Below are 19,202 nucleotides of genomic sequence, written 5' to 3'. Positions count from 1 at the left end.
GATCTCAAAATACGCACACATGAGAGAGGCCTATAATGAGAACTCAGACAAGTGTGTTCACAGAAAACATGCATTATAATACAACACAGGCACACTTTTGTTTGCCTGCTAGCATGTGCACAAACCCAAATGTTGAATATGTTCTACATTTGTGTACAAAAAAAATACAACTGACGGCCTAGCATGTATTGTACGTGCTTCTCTCTCCTCTTGAGTTCAATCTTCAGCCGAACCCTTATCAGGCCGAGAGGATAACATCACTTCTCAGTGCGTAGGAGCACCACGGTCTGGCGTATATATTTACCCCAGCCTACCAATCTCCACTGTCCTCTCTTCTGCTGTGACCTTCACTAAACGTACGGCTGACTCCTTGGGTGATATACAGAACAGATAAGAGCGGGGATGTGTCCGCTCACAGGGAGGAAAACGCACACCTTTACTTTGTGATTGAGGACTAATCGAAAGGGAAGTAAACTGTATTTACTATGGGTGGGACAAAATATCGTCGTCCTGACTCGTGCGATACAATTATCACTCGGCTGGTGCTGATTACTGATACTATAATTTACAAATATGTGGCTCTAAAGATATCCCTGCGATTTTGACGTCACCAGGTCATGATTCCTCGCGGTGGCTTTAACTGGCCGAAGTAGAACCACTTTCAAATCCAAGGTTCTTGTTGGTTTTTACTGTTGTTCTATAGTTCTGTAAATGTAATTTACAGACTGAAACCGACACCAAATTGAAGAGCATAAATACATTAATGGGCTGCACGGTGGTGCAGTGGTTAGCGCTGTTGCCTCACAGCTAGAAGGTCACCGGTTCAAACCCCGGTTTCTTTGTGGAGTTTGCATGTTCTCCTCGTGCATGCGTGGGTTCCCTCTGGGGTCTCCGGCTTCCTCCCACAGTCCAAAGACATGCTTGTAAGGTTAATTGGTGACTCTAAATTGCCCATAGGTGTGGGTGTGAGTGCGAAAGGTTGTCTGTCTCTATGTGTCGGCCCTGTGATTGACTGGCGACCAGGCCAGGGTGTACCCCGCCCTTCGCCCAATGACAGCTGGGATAGGCTTCAGCCCCCCGTGACCCTGAACAGGATAAGCGGTATAGATAATGGATGGATGGAAATACATTAATCCTGCACTTTACCTACATCAGGATGTCATGATTATCTTGCAATATATAAATTATCGCAGAATCGCGATATTATCGTTATCGGGGCTAAGTATCGCGTATCATATCGTGAGTTACCCTGTGATTCCCATCCCAAGAAACACAAATTATCCGAACACATAAATTAATTGTGTTTACTTTTCATTATTTACTTGCCAAAGCCAATGGTTTTCTTAATGTGGGTCTAAACAGCTCCCTCCTGTTAATGAGTTGTCAAAAACAAGGTAATTGCATCCAATCTATAACTTGGAGCGAGGGAGTTACACAAAAATATGGACAACATGAAATACCTGCTGGAAACAGAAATGTAAAACGTCTAAGAAGCCGACAAGGGAAAAGAAATCCTTCACTCTATCATCCAGAAACTGTCTGAGAGAAAGTAAAGACCTCGAGACTTACCTTCCGTCCCATCTCCTGAATAACGAAAGCATTGAAAGAAAACAAGAGAGAGAGAAAAGGAGTGTAAAGAGGCAGTGATTCATCCATGAACTTCTTCAAAGTGACATTTAGAGAAGGATTGGTATTCAGAGGCCTGGGGTGACTGGATACCACGCTGCTCTGCTTGACTACTCTAAATCTCCTCTCTCGCTGGCATATACAGAGACAATACATATATGCCTTAGAAGCATCTTTGTATGCACACATGCACAGTTACATACATTGACACTCAGACGCCATACTGCGGAGGATTCTCGTATGGAAAGCAGCCGGGCAGAGACACCTTACAGCCTGTGCTTTGAGCTCTATAGGATGCTCAAGGAGCAGGAAGAAAAGACATCGTATGGAGAAGAAAAATTGCATTACCACATCCAATCTCTACTGCGCTGATAACCATCTGTGTTTGGCTACTCAATGCACTGCAGGCGGAGCGGCGTTGCTCTATGCATTGTGATGAGGAGTGGCGCACGAGTGTCACCGAGGGGGCTGTCCTCTCATGAGATGAGTGGGGGGGGGAAGTTTCAAAGTCAAGGGGATGCTCGAAGCTTTTCCCGCTTCGTTCAAGACACACGGGTAAACACCTGCGCGCACACACACTCGTATTATGTCTGCAGCTCTAGATATAGAGACAAAAACTCCAGAGCACCACTTTATCACACTCAGGAACAGGAGAGCAACACCATGAACAAGTTGCTGCTGCCTCTATTGTCCTTAGCGCAACCTAACATTAGCGGGCCTTGTTGGTGTGGTCAGACACTGCCTCCATCGTGTCTACTTACAAGTCTGAAGTGCTATTGTGTAGCCAGGGTTGTACAAAAGCTACAGCTACCTGTACCTGGGAGTGCATCCTTCAAAGTGTCCTGTAAGTACACTACAATGACTTCAACATGTGGTATTGATTCCAAGCATGCAATCAGGGCTTCTCTGATAGATCTGCAATGTTTTTGAGGGACTGGATTACGCTCGGTGAAGGTGCCAAAAAACTGTCTCCCACCAACAACTCAATTTAAGAGGAAGAGAAGAGGGATGGAGAGGAAACACAAAAGGAGAGGATCTGCAAGGGGGGGTTGCTGTCGCAAGTGTGTCCAAACTCGATGCTACGCTGAAAGGTGGCGACTAAAGACTTTGCGGAGACGGACAAAAAGATGCAGGGGCACAAACAACGGCTCAGACGGTGATCTGAAACGCACACACCAGCCGGAGCAGCTGTACCCACAGAGTGCGGGGCGGAGATATAAATGCGTGCTGAAGGCGAGACTAAAAGGGGTCATTAAAAGAGGAGAGGTTGTGACGGAAATGTGTACCGAGGGATTTTCCATTTTTACTCACTTTTGTTCGCGATATACGTCTTTTTTTGCCGTGCATGTGTTCAATTTCCATGCGAGCAGGTCGGCCTTCCTCTTGACGACACACACACACACTGTGTCAGGATTACTTCCGACCGATTAACCCCATTCAGCCGACTTTAGAGATAATCTAATCATACTAAAGGCCAAACAATGGGACAGACTTCACCACTGCCCATACACCTTTTGTTCGCCTAATGAAGAGGCGGTCGTGGTTGGAGGAGGAGGAGAGCGGGGGTAAGAGTGTTGGGGGGGGGGGGGGGGGGGAGGAATAGAAGGGCAGAATTTGACAAGAAAATGGAAAAGAACTTGAGAGTGGAACGAACACAGAGATAAGAAACAAAGAGGAAGAGGACAATAAAAGGTGATTTATCATTGGAGGTGTCAAGACTGGAGAGGTGGCTGTTGGATGGGACGTGGAGCTCGGGCCAAGTGCGTCTTTGTAACTTTAGAAAGGAGTTTAAGGGAGGGAGATTATCACCAAGTATAGATAGGAAGACAGAAGTCACGCAGAGGACTCGGAAAAAAAGGGAAAACTTGAAGCTCTTAAAATTTCTAACTTTGAAATTTGGACCAGACAATGATTTGCGATGAAAGAGTAGAATGATTGGGCCGTTTTCTGCTGGCTAATCTTCCTCTTGTTTCTTATATTTAGTCTGATATGAAGGGTTAGGGTTAGGGTTCGGACCCAGACCCAGATTTTAGTCCAGACGATGTTATTCACAAATTGGAATTCAGCCATTCAGTCCCCCACATACAAAAGAACAAAACAGCACAGTTAAACTACAAAACATTCAAAACAATAGTCTCCCACTGGGCGCAGACAGAGTCCACACACTGCCCAGGAAACCACATTAACATCAACAGCAAACTTTTACAACCCGCCCTCCCCCGTGTCCGTCTCCCCCTGGTCTCATATTAAGTACAGTAACACAATGGCTGAGGGTGACAGGCGGCAGAGAGTGAGACCGTGGTGGTCAGATTAAACGGATCGTTTAAGCGGGGTGAACGCCTCTGTGAATATCAATTAGCCAGCCGCTGAATAATTAAGGACAGCCATGTTTTTTAATTAGCCGACTGCCGCAGTTTGAGCAGGGGGAGCGAGGGCGGAGGAGGAGGAGGAGGGAAGAGGGATGAAAACAGGTGGATTTTGCTGCGTCAGGTCCCCCACCCATCTCCTGTTCTCTCAGTGATGTGCTCCCATACTCTCTCACACCTTCTTCTTTGTTTAAAGTGTTTTTCTGGTCACTGTTTTTTAAGCATTTTGAGGGAAAGAAATAAAAGTAAATCCTGGCTGGAGAGCTCAGCAGGCTTGAGGCAACTGCTTGCAAAATATCTCTCCTGTTTTAAGAGATACTGTGTACTTTCAAGGCAAATCGGGGTAACTAATCCTCGTAAAATAAACACAATAGGACGTTAAAATAGACTAGATATAAGGAATTATGACAAGAGCAAATGATTAGGTCAGGTAATGCAGGATGGAAAGATGGTTCACCAAAGTGTTGGCATTTTCACAGGCTGCTGTTTATTTCCAATGGTGGTGTCCTTTTACCGTAACCTCGGCTGTTCTATGACCCTACCAAACAGTTATTGCTATGAAATGATAAGGTCCTTTAGATCCCTTAACATAACAAAGTAGTCATTGTCAGTATCAATTAGTATATGTTCCCTGACCTTTAAATAAATATGTATTCAAACCAAAGCCACTTTTACAAAGTTGTTTCATTGCTGTCCTGTTCAAAGGGACATGAGACCAGTTAACTCGGTTATTTTGTCATTTATTTGGTGGACTTACACCGATCAGCCATAATATTACGACAGGTGAAGGGAAACGCATTGATTATTCCGTTACAAAGGCACTTGTCGGTGGTTGGGATATGTTAGGTAGCAAGTGAATCTTTTGCCCTTTAAGTTGATGTGTTGGAAGCAGGAAAATGGGCAAGGGTAAGGATGTGCGACTTTGACAAGGGCCAAATTGGGTTGGCTAGACGACTGGGTCAGAGCATCTCCACAACTGCTGCGCTTGTGGGATGCTCCCGCTCTGCTGTGGTCAGGACCTACCAAAAGTGGTTCAATGAAGGGTCAAACCGGCAACAGGGTCATGGGCGATGCACGTGGTGAGTGAAGGCTGGCCCGTGTGGTCCGATCCAACAGAAGAGCTACTGTAGCTCAAACTGCTGAGAAAGTTATTGCTGCTTTGTTGGGTATAGGGGCTGCTGGTCAGGGTTGCAGGTGGTCATAATGTTATGGCTGATTGGTGTAAGTATTCAGTTGTCACGCTAGACAAATCCTGTAGTTCAAAATCCTTTTGGCTTGTACCAACGTAACATGTCCACCTACGACCAACGTAACACGACCAACGTAACATGTCCACCTACGACCAACGTAACACGACCAACGTAACATGTCCACCTACGGCCAACGTAACACGACCAACGTAACATGTCCACCTACGACCAACGTAACATGTCCACCTACGACCAACGCAACATCTCCACCTACGACCAACGTGACATGTCCACCTACGACCAACGTAACATGTCCACCTATTTTCCCTTCTTAAGTTGTTTCAGTGGGTTAACTTTCATAGCCGTGAAAGGCTTACAAGAACAAGTAAGCAACTCACACACATTGCCACCCCTTTGGGGAGTCTTGACCTAGAGGTTGAGAACCATTGACTTAAACAAGTGGGTCTTCTTTTGATAGAATTCGATTAATTACTGTTGTTGCTAACAGCACAAATAAGGCTAAGCATCATAGTATTTTACACACACAGAAAAAAAATCTAATTATGGCTATTAGCAATTCTGTACATATTACATTTCTCATTTCACACTTCAATGATGGAGACCTCTGTGTTGTAACAATGAGATGACTCATTGTTACACTGTTTGCCCGCTACATGCTTATAAATCATGCTAGATGAAAACAATCTTGCAAGATGCCATGATCGATAGAGCGCAAATCAAATCTCATCACATTAACTAACAGCGCCTCATCCATAACCTTGGTGTCTTTTGTCTTCCCCTGCCAGCATCGGCTCAGGCCTGATTCACCCCCCTGTCACAAGTAGCATCATAATCAATGCTCCATCACACCATCCGAGTGAGCGCTGCAGCACGGTGGGTCAGAGCTGCTCACCGGGGCCCATCTATCAAAGACCCGCGCGACAGGGCCCGGTGACAAACTAATACTGAAGCCGCGGGCCTCGGTTCTTCTGTTTGCTCCGACAGGCACGGAGGGGGTCAAAGGGCAGCGCAATGTGACCGTGCTCCGGTGTTAATTGGCATGGCGGAGGTGTAGGTGGCATGTGGGAGGTTAGAGATGGATGGAGGTATGGGAGGGGAAGTGCGCGGGGTAGGGGAGGGGGAGAGATGGGTCAATGTTTGGATGGAATATGTACGACAAGAGAATTGGGTTTTTTGACAGTTGTTGGAAGACATCAAGCTTGGAGATCATTTTACAGCCAGAAACAAACATAGCTCACACATGCAAAACGGTTTAAGACACACGTGCCTCCCACCCTGTAACTGCCTCTAAAACCACTGCAACTCTATCTTTAAAAGCTATCACTGGCATATCAAATCTAAGTGATGGTGTGTAAAATGATATTACCTAACACAGACCTTACTGGCAGTATTCCGCATTACCCTCAGAGTCCCTAATAAAACATGAGTCCTGGTAGCAGCAGCTGTAAAAACTCCATTGGAAACCATTCACTTTGGCTGCTTAATTAGCATCATGGGGTTTTTACTGAGCGGCAATAACACTTCAGGTTCAAGGCTAGCTATTAGTCTCCATGGGAGGTGGAAGGGTTATGGGCGATGTTAGCGTGTCAGAAATAGTGTGGTCAGTTAATGGGCTTAACCTTGACTGATAACACTGAAGGACAAACACAGTCAAACACTTATTCACACATGATGACTGCTGAGAAGAACTTCTTATTTCTATTCTGCGACAGGTTTCAGAAATGTACCAACTGAATACATATCAAAAGTGCTGTATTCAAACTCCTTGTAGGTCTTGCCCAATTTAAAAATAGTCCATCGTTCAAGGAAACCTAAGTTTGCTTGTCACTTAACTGTCTGCACAAACTGCCCATATCTTTGGTTCTGTCATCCCTATTTTGTTTGGTCAGAACCTCAAATAAGCCAGACTGCACATATGTTTCCTTCAGATTCTCGTGTCATTTGTTCGTGTGATGGATCAAGTCAAGTGAGGTCCAGTAGTTTGACGGTTAAATGTAGAAAATGACGGGAGTCTGCCTCACGACCTGACTGATTTCTAATCAGTTACATGGGTCTTTCACTTCTTGGCCACAAGGACACCTCAAAATAAACCTGACAGCGTGGCCGCCCTGCCCCGGCATAATATCCAAGAATCCTGGGAACCGCTTCACATGGATTTATGTCAGTGGAGCTTGAGATGATCATAATAAAGTCAAAAGAAGCAGTGGTATCATTAATCACAAGAGAAGCTTACTATGGGTATGGAACTCTTGGGAATTACCCTCTGACCACTACCCTGTACAGATTAGCCTATTTTTTCCCATATAGTACATTGCAAATGTACTATTCCCTTTTGGGTATGACTAATGACCAATGACATTTGCGTATTCTTTGGAAACTCTGAAAGCAATCCAATGTATATATCCGCAACTACAGCAGTATGCAGGTGTTGCTCGCCAAGTGTTTGTTGGCGTACAATATGACGAAGTACAAATGTGGCAGGTCATCAATCTATCAAATGAATTGGTTCCTTGTCAGTCCTGGTAATTTAACAAAAACAAAGTCTAAAAGTGATTTGAACTGATGCAAAATCCTGTTTCCTGTACAATCACACATATTCAGATGTGCCATCGCTCAAGATGCACTTTCCGAAACTTGACTCAATCGCAAACTTGACAAGCAAAAGAGCGCAGCATGGAGCATCCAAGTAGAAAAAAAACAAAGCCACAGGCTGCAGACAGAACTGGTCTCCCTCTGGGATCTCTTAGCACAGTGAGTAATGACGCGACGACCTGATGGGTCAAAGGGCTGACCTGCCCAGGACAGGGACCAAAGGCCAAGAGGTGTAGGTGGAGCGTGTGGGTGTCTCAATGTTTGTGCGTGTATCTTAACTAGTGGCTGTTTAAGGGCACATTAAAATGAAGTGTCCTGTGGAGTCTGTAGCTCAGTGACTGTGAACGGAGGTCAACAGAGGGCTTGATCTGAACCAGCTGGCCTTAATGATGCTGAGACAGCGGTGTCAACCCACTCACACGTTTACATCCTTTGCACTTCACCCCAATTTGCAGGGTTTTGAAAGAATATATAAAAATTTGTTTTACGGAAGCAGATGGTAATCATACGCCTTTGAAAGATACAAGAACATGTTGCTTGGTAATTTAAAGGAAAAAAGTGATAGGAGTGCAAGGAAGTTCCAAGGCACCCTCCTTGAAAAACGTAAAATGCATTTATTCTTCTTCTAAACTAGGACCATGCTTCATTTGAGATGTTCTCTAGAATAACAAAGGAAAAGCTAGAACTGAAAAGATCCTCCAATGAAAACGAAAGTCTTGGTAGAAACATGAAAAATGACTCGTCTTTCTACTCCCAGACACTTCAAGCCCCTCAGCCTTTGTTGGAGACACCTCCTCCACCACTCCACTGCCAGCTCCTTCGCTGAGGGACAGCAACAACATCTGCTGGCTCAGAGATTGATTAATTGGCTGATCAGGCGCCCGCGGTGTAAACTGATTGATTGATCATCTTGCGGTGGGAGCTGCCTTTATCTAGAGCCCTGGGGAGCGAAGCTCTGGAGGTCCCCAGTCATCTGTCATGTCCAACACACGAGGGAAGACGAAGGAGAGATGAAGAGCTGTGGGTTCATTACCGAGACAAGGGGGGCATGTATGGAGGAAGTCGCAGCCAAGATGGGAACAGGGGGCATGCCGAGAGAACAATGGGAACATGGGGACAAAGGCGCTGAGGATGAAAGGAAGGGAGAAGATCCTCCAGTGCTTGTGGAGAGGAAGATAGATAAGGACATGCATGAAGGCAGGATGAAAAACGAGTGTGGCCAAGCCAAGAACAAAAAGCAACTTAGAGAACATCTTGTCCATTATCCAGACAATGAATCTAACAATAAGAAGAGCTGACTTGGTTGGAAAGTATTAGCAGAAGCAATGGACATTTTATGCTATTTTTTAGGACATTAAACCTCCACTCGTGTATAATTCCCAACACTAACCCTGTTATGCAGCAAGCCACAGGAGTAATGGGATACAGGGAGAAGAAATAGGCAGATGAAACAAGTATGGAGAATGCTAGTGTGCATTTTGTCAGGACGCAAGAACTGCTGGTGGAAAATCCCTGTACTTGACGGCAGAGGACACAGTGAATGACCTGAGAGTGGAGAGAGGCATATCGTCTTTGGACAACAGAAATCCCTCGGGAGCAAAGTGAATGAGGGAAGAAGAGAGGTAGAACAACCTATACAAGAAGGTGAGAGGCATGTAGAGGGGAAGACAATAGGGGAAGACATGCAGGGAGAAAAAGGGACAGCCTGAGGATGTGTTGCTGACCTTGGACCTTATGGACAACTCAAGCTGCATGCGCCTAACTCCTTGTGTCTGCAGGATGTGAATCCTTACCTGGATGCACGTCTAAGACCATCCTTGTGTCAGTGGCTGACTCTTTATGCGATTACGGCTGTGGAAATTCGGTGTATCTCTCACTGCATATGTGCTCATGCTGTGTATTAATGCATATTCATTCCACCCGGCAGCAGGTGGTCTTCCCAGGCCTGATGAAGCTTGGAGGGGGGGGGGGGGGCACAGTCCATTTCAGTTTCTGTCCATCGAGCACATGTCAGCAGACTCAGGGTCACCTTTAATACACTAACCTCTTCAGCTGAAAACATGCATTTTCACCTCTCTCTGATGGCATACTTACCCACAGTTAGCTGTGCTGACGACTTACTTTAAAAGGCTCGCGCTAAAAAGATCAATTATGATGTTTTCTTCGATTCTTCTTGTGTTTAAAGTTTACACCTTTTATGTAGTTTTAAGTGGTGTTTTGGATTGGTTTGTTTCCTGATTGCAGTCTCTAACACTGTTTTGAAAAATGCTTTATGAATCAATATCTCCTTCTCCCTGCTCTCTTTCAATGCAACTCTAGTTATTCCCCTATCTTGTCTCCCCTTTCCATTCTTTCGCCGCTTCTATATCTCACCCACATTTCCTGCTGTCCATGTCCTTTTTGACATCCCTCTCGTCTTCATTTCCTCCAAATGTTTAAGTTCTTTCCATCGTTCAGTCGAAATCTCTACCTCCAGCACCATTAGCGGAACCGACAGTTCACTTCCACAGAACCTCATTAATACCACTCTCCTGTCAGAGCCGAGAGGGAGAACACAGAGAAGGACCGCGAAAAGGGAAAGGGACGAGCTCAAAAGACAATACCTGTCATATTACGCATTGAATATATCTACTGTACCGAGCCACACACACACACAATACTTCCTCAAAGTTAACTCGGAGCGTTTGCTTTCCAACCTTTGGACGTCAGTGTCTGGCCAATTAAGTCTCAAGGCCAAATAAGGAGCCAAATTAGACAAACACAAGTGGCACTATAATAAACATAGCACCAACACAAAGTTAGTTCATTATGTAATGAAAGTGGTATTCATCAATTAGTGTCAAATACATTCATTGCTCCAACAAAGGTGAAAGAAAGCACCTAGCAGACCATTCTACTCAGCTTTCCAAACTGCTAAGAACAAATGCGGCTGAATACATACATAAATACATACACCGCCCATTGAGGCTGAGGCGGTAAATTGACTTTACAAGCGCTCTTGTCAGGAAGAAGCTTTCCTGACACCAGTATCCATCCATCAATCGAAGCGCTGCCGTAACCCAGCCCCGCTACCGGCCGCTCGCAGTGCCAATTAGCTGACAGGGTAAGGGCCTGGCGCAGAGTGCCAGCCACGGGCCCTGCCAATTAGTGCCTGACCTCCCGTCTAACCCTAATACTGGCACGGCGTGTGGGCACCCCACCCTGCGCGGGGGTGAGGTTCGGCCGCCAACATGTAAAGGACGGTTGAGTGGACACTGTCCAAGAGGTGAGGAGGAGGAGGGTGGATTACAAAGGCAGGAAGGAGAAAGGGAAAAAAATGGACTTGTGTATGTGCAGAGGTGCAAAGAGAATTTCTGCTCATTTAAGTTGACGTCTTACGGTACACAAACATTTAATTACACTGTATTTGTAAGAGCAAGCAGGCACGTGTTTACACAAACCTCATGTTTTTAGTAGGTGGAGAGCATTTGGTTTGTAAGGCCCCATCTAAATTCAATAATGTATCCACAGTGACTGATTCATTTTCCCTTGAGGCGTGAGAAGTGTCTGCTTGGTAGATCTGTAATTGTAGCTCCCCCTCTGGGCCAGTCCATGAAACTCTGAGAAAACTGGGGAGAACTGGTGCCAATGTGTTTTTAACCAAGTCAGAATCATGTCAGTATTGTCTAACGAAAGAAAAATGATCAGAGCCAAAGAATATTTGGAACAAAGGTATAAAAATTTGACTTAAATCTCAAGGGAGGTCATATTACAAAACAAGCAAGTACAAAATAAATTGCAAATAGAGAGGCTGTTTGGACGAAGGGTCCTTTCTCTGTGGAGTTTGCATGTTCTCCCCGTGCATGCGTGGGTTCCCTCCGGATACTCCGGCTTCCTCCCACAGTCCAAAGACATGCTTGTTAGATTAATTGGTGACTCTAAATTGCCTGTAGGTGCGAATGCGAGTCTGTGTCTGTATGTGTCAGCCCTGTGATTGACTGGTGACCAGTCCAGGGTGTAACCCCACCTCTCGCCCAATGACATGGATTCACAAATAGAAGAGGCATCGTATTCGAGTCTTAAGTAATGGTTTGTATTAGTGCTGTTAAGAAATACCTGATATGGGAACAGGTATAGAGGTTGCTTAATGCTAGGAAACATAAGAGTGATGCAGAGTGGTCTGATGAGAGCGTGAACAGGGTTGAATGACAAATCAAATCAAAAGCATAATCCTTATTTTACCTAAAAGTCCAACATACATGAGATAAGATACTGTATTGATCCCCAGAGGGTGCAAGTGCTTCCTTTACTTTCTCTCTTTATACATGAACACATTTTATATCACCATGTAAAATACTGAGGGTACATGTAAAAGGAAAATTATATTCTTCACAAATTGGAGGAACCAACTTAGGATGCACGATATTATAGGCACGTTATCGATATCGGCCGATATTGGCTTAAAAATGAACTATTGGATATTGGCCAACAGGCCAATATCCGCTGATATAATTAACCCATAAAATAATGGGCTGCTGCATACTTGATTAAATGCCCGACCTCGGCGCAATGTCCACGGTGTGAAGAAGACCTGCGTGGCGCAGCGTGATGACGTCACGTGTGTCTCCCTGCAGCATGAGAGAGTTAAAAGCCAAAATGTCCGTGGTGTGGAAGTTTTTCAAAGTGTCCGAAATAGATAGCAAAACTGCTATTTGCAATGACTGCTCAGCTTCGGTGATGCGAGGAGGAGCCAAGGCAAAGTCTTTCAACACTACAAACTTGATTAACCATCTCAAGACCCGTCACCCCGACCGTTGTAACAAATGTGATAAGAGTATCACCATTATACTGTATGCTAATTCCAATACAGAAGAGAGTTGATGATCTCTGCAATTAGGTGTGCGGGAAAAAAATATCGGTATCGGTAATTGGTAATGAGTTGTAAAATATCGGCATATCGGATATCGGCAAAAAATCCAATATCGTGCATCCCTAGAACCAACTCATTCCTCTTCTCTCGCATGCCAAATGGGTTTAAGGTACCTTCAGTTTTGAGTCTAAACCCAACCTGTGATCTACACCAAATCACCCTAACCCAATCCTTAGTCCATCTACAGAGCATACTCATCAAACATACCGGCAGTTCTCTTAAATCCAGTTACATCAAGCATTGCAGGGGTTACTCGTACAACAGCTCAGAGAACTGGAGTCAAAGATAGGATGCAATTTGTCCTTGGCGAGCTGAGCAAATCCAAAATATATGTAAATCACAGCGTACCACTTCCTTCCTTTATCTCATTCAAAAGTAAAAGACACGAGGACCCTTTCTCCCCCCAATCTTCCTTATACTCTCTGATGTGTAGAGAAAGAATAATAAGAGAAAAAAGAATGTTTTTTTGCTATTTTTTTTAAAAACACCACCAACCGGCACCAATTCAAAACCCAGCAAGTCTCCTTTAATACCTGGGAAATTAAATTGTCGCCCTATTATCAGCCGGGTCCAGTCGGCTGTATCTAAAATGCAACAGCGCTCGACTGAAGTACACAGGGTTTTTCCAAAAAAAGGCAGGACATTTGCCGGAGACTGCAGATTTTCAGGGTTGGAAGGGAGAGAAGTACCGGGGTGAGAAGCGAAGAGGGGGGCTTGTTGCATTAAAAACGTTAAGCTTTACCCAAAGTCATTTTCAAGCCAGCCAAGCATCAAATGGAACACAGTTTAAGGAAAGAGTAGGTACTGATTTTCTCCAGGAGCTCTGACAGGATGGACATGGTGTGTGTGTCTTAGTGTGTGTGTGCAGGGAGCAAACAAACAGTCTTGCTATGCTGTGTTATCCCTTGCTGTGAAAGCAGAGGTGGGGGAAAAAATCATGGAAAATCACATTAGCCACTCTTTTACAGTTCGTGCGTGTGTGTGTGTGTATGAGAGGGAGATAAAGACGGAACCAGAGGGAGTAACAAATGCTTGATAAACAAGTGCAAGGCTGATTGGTGGAACAAGGATCTGATTGATCAGAATGGCACTAATCTCCATATCTGCACTTCTTTCGCTCTCACATTGAACTCCCTCTCGTATTAACAAGAGAGGACACCCTGAAAAAGGTATCAAATACATGGACTACATCTTAATGTAGGTTGCTTAGTGATGCTGCTTAATGTTTTATGTTCTTGTTAGTCTACATGTATAGTCAGTTATGATACGACAGTTGACCATAAAGACAGAGGCCAACGTTTAACTGGTTTGATCCAATGGAAGAACCATCTGCTTAACAGTTACCGGTTCTTACAACTGGTGGGTGACAACATGCTTTTTCCACATGTACTGCCGTGATGTTATGTGGCCCGTGTCACACTACATGAAAGATGGGACAACAATCCACGCTTTCCCATGCCATGCAAAAATGATGCAAGACAAATAATAGGCTACTTTTTTCGTTCTTCCAACATCAGGAGAATATAAACTAGGTGGCACTTTACATGGCTTAAGCATGGAGGTTTTAAATATGTCTACTGCCCAGAAAGCCTTGCTTTGATCCCCACGTTCCACCATAGAAGAATGATCACACCGTTTCTTTAAGCTCCCGTAAACGGAAACTAACTGACGATATGATACGTGATACCTGGCGCACGATTAGGGCTGTCAACGAATGTTCTAAATTCAAATATATAATGGAATTGTAATAAAAAAAACAGATTATCGGATATTAAAATTAATATTCGTTGTGACAAAAAAATCAGCACTACCATGGCTGTTTGCGAGCTCGCAAGTTCTCGTATGTCCTCACGCGCACTCTTGGTTACGGAGCATCCTTGAATGCATCACAACATCACTATGATACATTAATAATTAACTTTGGTCTCGCTGAAACGAGCAAAAACAAATACTGTGTGGCGTGCGGTAATGATGTCAGAGAATTTAAATCCCAGCCCGGCCAGACAGAGAGATTCTCACCCCCAGCATAACAGACAGGTGTAGGTATGTTGATTTTTTTTTTTAAAGGCTATGTTTGAATAAATATACCTGTCACAGCACAGCTCGCTTGGAATGCTGAATGCGTTACCGTAACCAAATTCTTAATTATTTTATTTTGCAAGGTGTAGGATCTTTTAAAAGGCACATTTCTGTTTAAATCAATATATCTTTGCAAGTAAGTTTGTCTCTCGATGTGTTGGTATGTCCTCTTGCGGACATATTGTGCAAAAATAGATATTCCAATAGTTCGAACATTTGTGGCTTTTTTTGAAGAAATAATCGAACGTTATTTTTGGCCAATTTTGACAGCACACCAGAACCATATATCACAATACAGTGAGTCTGCGATAATTGGAGTAGTGACGCAGTGACCAAAAAAATGGCAGGAAAATCTGTTTAGAGTGCCATATATTTGTAATAGCAATAACGATAATTGTATTGCCCGAGTCAGGACGATGACATATTGCCGGATCGATATTTGGACCCACGCCTATTAATCACACTACTTTAGTATGTCGCAAGAGAACATTAAGTGTAATGATGTCTTTGTGTGGTGCCTCTTTTCAGTATAACTGCTTCAACTAGTACTATGTGTGTATGATTTATGACTTATGGCCTTTACATTTCATGTCAGAAGAGTGAGTTTCTCCAGCTGTGTCCCTTCCAGCTCCGATTTTTATGACTACCTTGTTTAGTTCCTGAGAAAGTCCCTTTGAAATGATTGCCTATAGTTAGAAAGAAAACAAGAAAATTAAACACCTTGGTGGTAGCCTAAGGGACTCACATCCTACTTTTTTTTTTGTGAATGTTTCAGACGAGTTTCCAACTGTAGACAAAACCATCGCCGCCAGGTAGACCCCACCCAGGCCACAAGTTTGAGCTGGGAAAAGATTGATGACTCGGAGTTTGATTGAAAAGTCTGCCTCAGGGGTTAGAGCCTGTGTGTCTGGGTGCAACGCTGTGGCCGGTGATTGATTGGCCACTGGGCCAGTTTGGATCCGCGGGGAGCAGAGTCGTCGAAAATCAAAAGAGGGGACGACGGAGAAGTCTCTGATTTCATTAAAACACAGATGTGTGGACTGACAGATGGATGTAGACTGTGAATAAGAGAGTTACATGACCCATTCATGCTAGCTGTAGTACATCATCATTTGTCAGCACATAAAGGCGAGATTATATCTATATTGAGCTCATTCATTCACTGCTTTTTTCTGCGTATTCTTTAGCCATTATCCGCTAACAAGAATCACATGTTCCTAATTGATTTTAAAAGGGAAATTAAGCGCTAATTGACCTGTTATCTAATGAAGGGTTTATTCGAGTGTAATGACTCTACTAAGTAACTCCTTGATGAGGCCGTCTTGACCAAATAAAAGCCACCAATCAGAGCTCTTTCACACCAGGCTGGTCTACTCAATAAATCACACTCATGTAGAGAATTTATTCACAATGATCAGAAGATACAGTCTTTCTTTATTAGGCTGCCAAGTACGTGGAAGACAAAACAATAGCGTGAAGTGTTGGGACACTTTTCTTTCCAGTGTGAAAGTGACCAGATTGACCCTTTGTTACTGGTAGCCACTGCGATCTGGAGAATGGAGCTTTTTTTTGTGAATGACAGGCAGAAGGACTGAAAAAGACGTGACAAACGCAACTTCCCAAAGACAATGGATTATCAAAGGCTTATTTAAACGTCAGTCATTCAAACATTAATTATATCTCATACTTTTCTGTCCTTCCAAAGAAAAGCTAACACTATGCAACTGTAACTACCCACAACCCCTTTGTGTGCGTCGGTGTTCCCCTTTCCTTTACTGTGGTTCCCCCCTGAGTGGCAGAACATGTGTGAGCGCTGACACTGAGCATGTTCCCCTCAGACAACAGAACCCCAGGAACCCAACAACAATGACAAAGACAACACACAGCCCTGCCTACACTGCTGTGAAGTTTCAATTACTGGTGGACTTGGTGGCTGGCTGCTGCCAGTCAACCTGACAGGGAGGGGAGTGACTGGTGGTGGAAAAGCATGAAGGAACAAGCACTCCCACCAGGGTGGTAGGAACCATCGAGGGCGCCAGCTACACTTGACAAGTCGATATAAAAACATACTTTAGTGCATTTAATGACAAGATTTAATGCGTTTGCAACAGGAATAGATGATAAGAAATAGTTTGCTGCATATACTTTGAGCTTAATTTAGAAGTTGGCAAGCTGTCAGTATGGACACAACTACAATAGTAATTCCAGAATACATAAGAAGGGGTCGAGTGATATATCAGTCTGTCGATATTATCAGGCCGATAACAGATATATGAATATCAGTTAACATGTCTTTTAATATTAGACAATATGAAAACTTTTCAAACATAACAATTACCGTAAAATTCGGTGTATAAGTCACAATTTAAATAAAAAATCTTCATCTAAAAAGTGGGCTGCGTCCTACATACCGGTTCCACCAATATACCAGTATAAAATGCAGAGAGAGGTATTTTATTGTGTCAGGTACTTTACCCAGATAATGGCGCTATAATCTAGCTAACACTTCGTCATGGACATGCGCTGTCATGATTGCAAGTGCAACTGCCATCCTCACAACAAACGACGTTATCGTAGGTTGAGCTCAGCTACCGACATGGCGAAAACACATGGTGGGCTGTAATTTGTGTGCGTTTTGAATGCGTTTCACATTGAAATAGTGTTGAAATAACTTGTATACATGAAAAGGGTTTTCTATAGCTATCTATAGAAAACCCTTTTTCCTTCTGGGATACCCCCAAAAACAGACAGCGGTGCAACTTATATTCCGAATTTTACGGTAATTAAAAAAAAACTATGCTTGGAGAACATGACGTGGGCCATCATGACTGAACAGACAGAGATCTGCAATTAAATCAGTTGAGATAAAATGTCAGAAAATTCAGAATAATTATATTAGTGCAAAATTTGGGCACAAAGAAAAGGTCTGCTTTAAAAATTACACCATGATCTATATGATCTATATCGGCTCACATATCGGTAATCTCTGAATAGATAGATTGTCAAGTTAAAACACATGTAGTGGAGGTTAAACTTCTGTAGGAGAAGTAAGAGAATAGCTGCATCCTCCCCTTGTTTTAGCATCTTTTTGAAAAAATAAGCGCACAATTTATGACAAATTTCCATATAATTTTGTTCCTCCTTGTTTCTAAAAAGGAAAAAGGATACAATAAGAACCAAAATCTCTAGGCAGAATCTAAATCAATGAAATCTAAACGATACCCAACCCGAGTCTAACCCCATGTCTCGGGGGCAATTCTCCAGAATGGGTGTCACTGTAATTGGTGCAGAAACGCTTGCTGGCCATAATAGGCGAGCATGGGGAGGCATAACAGCTCACAGCATTGCTCTCATTGTGTGTGAAGTAAGGGAGGGAAACGTACGGGGTCCTGCTGCTCACCGTGACCTGTATCTTAATGAGACGGACGAATCAATACCACGGCGGACAAAGAACACAAGAACTGCAGCTGCCGTAGACAAATGTTTTTTTTTTTAAGGTGGCAATGAACATGAGAGCAGGGTTCAGGTCAATTTACAATCAATTAAAACAATCTGAAGTGCAGTAAAAATAAAGATGCAATGATGGCTTTCCAATGCTATTTTGAGCTGCAGACCTTTTTCTTTCTCTCTTTCTTACATGTTAGCAGTGTTTTCATTATCTTCCAAAGGTCATCTTATAGTTTAAGTTAGAACTATGTTTCACATTATTTCTTATTTCAAGATATCATACCTCTGAGCATTCATAGTCCCGAATTTAAATCCAGAAGGGGACAATTGTTGTATGAAGTCCCTGTCTCTGTTTCTTCTAGCTCTATTAAACCATCAGAATAAAAACAGTCCTCCAGAGTTGCAGAGAAGGATTGATTGATGACAGATGTGATGTAGGCGACGTTTTTTTTACTTCCCACAATATTGGAAAAACAATGTCATTTCTCTTGACACCAAATCCACCGGTGGGCCGCGATAAATCCGGCACTTTTCCAAACACTCACAAGTGATGGCATCAAATGGGAAGATGTCAGAAGCTTTTCCTTGCAACTTCTCAAGATGATTATATTTATTATCATTATCATAAGTTTGCCGCACTAAAGCACCCTTTCTGTTAATCAAAATTCAGCAAACGAGCTAAATGTTGCGTGAAAGCGAAACGGCAAATGGAGTGTGACTTGAAAGTATTTGCTCAAGGATATAACAGTGCGGCCTATAGGATAATACATGACATGTTAACAGGTTTACAGGGGATAAGGGATGAGCAAATCACCTTTGAAAGCTCTGTCAGCCACCAGATTATGTGCTTAGACAGTACAGCAAAGCACAATCTCTCTCTGAAGCTCTTTCCCAATGAACTTATTGACTTTGCCCGGTAATCAGAACCAATCTCAGCTCCCGATTGCTGATGCTTATGTGCTTTAGGACAAT

General features: G+C 43.5%; 1 protein-coding gene across 4 annotated transcripts in view; it reads right to left on the bottom strand.

Annotated features, from left to right (window-relative positions):
• chchd3a (coiled-coil-helix-coiled-coil-helix domain containing 3a) overlaps positions 1-19,202 on the bottom strand; it is a 75,514-nt gene that overhangs the window by 30,938 nt on the left and 25,374 nt on the right. For 2 of the 4 annotated variants that reach the window (XM_069671217.1, XM_069671214.1), the window contains one exon: positions 1,570-1,584. The exons of the other annotated variants lie outside the window; for them this stretch is intronic. In XM_069671217.1, the coding sequence (XP_069527318.1) occupies positions 1,570-1,584 (15 nt within the window). The remainder of the gene's footprint in view (positions 1-1,569; positions 1,585-19,202) is intronic. 4 annotated transcript variants of the gene reach the window in all.

Source organism: Semicossyphus pulcher, unplaced genomic scaffold, assembly GCF_022749685.1.
Source record: "Semicossyphus pulcher isolate SPU_LCO1_2020_fin unplaced genomic scaffold, fSemPul1.0.p SCAF_20, whole genome shotgun sequence".
Classification (NCBI taxonomy): domain Eukaryota; kingdom Metazoa; phylum Chordata; class Actinopteri; order Labriformes; family Labridae; genus Semicossyphus; species Semicossyphus pulcher.
The sequence above is the reverse complement of the archived record's forward strand: the minus strand, read 5'-3'. Positions and strand labels throughout refer to the sequence as shown.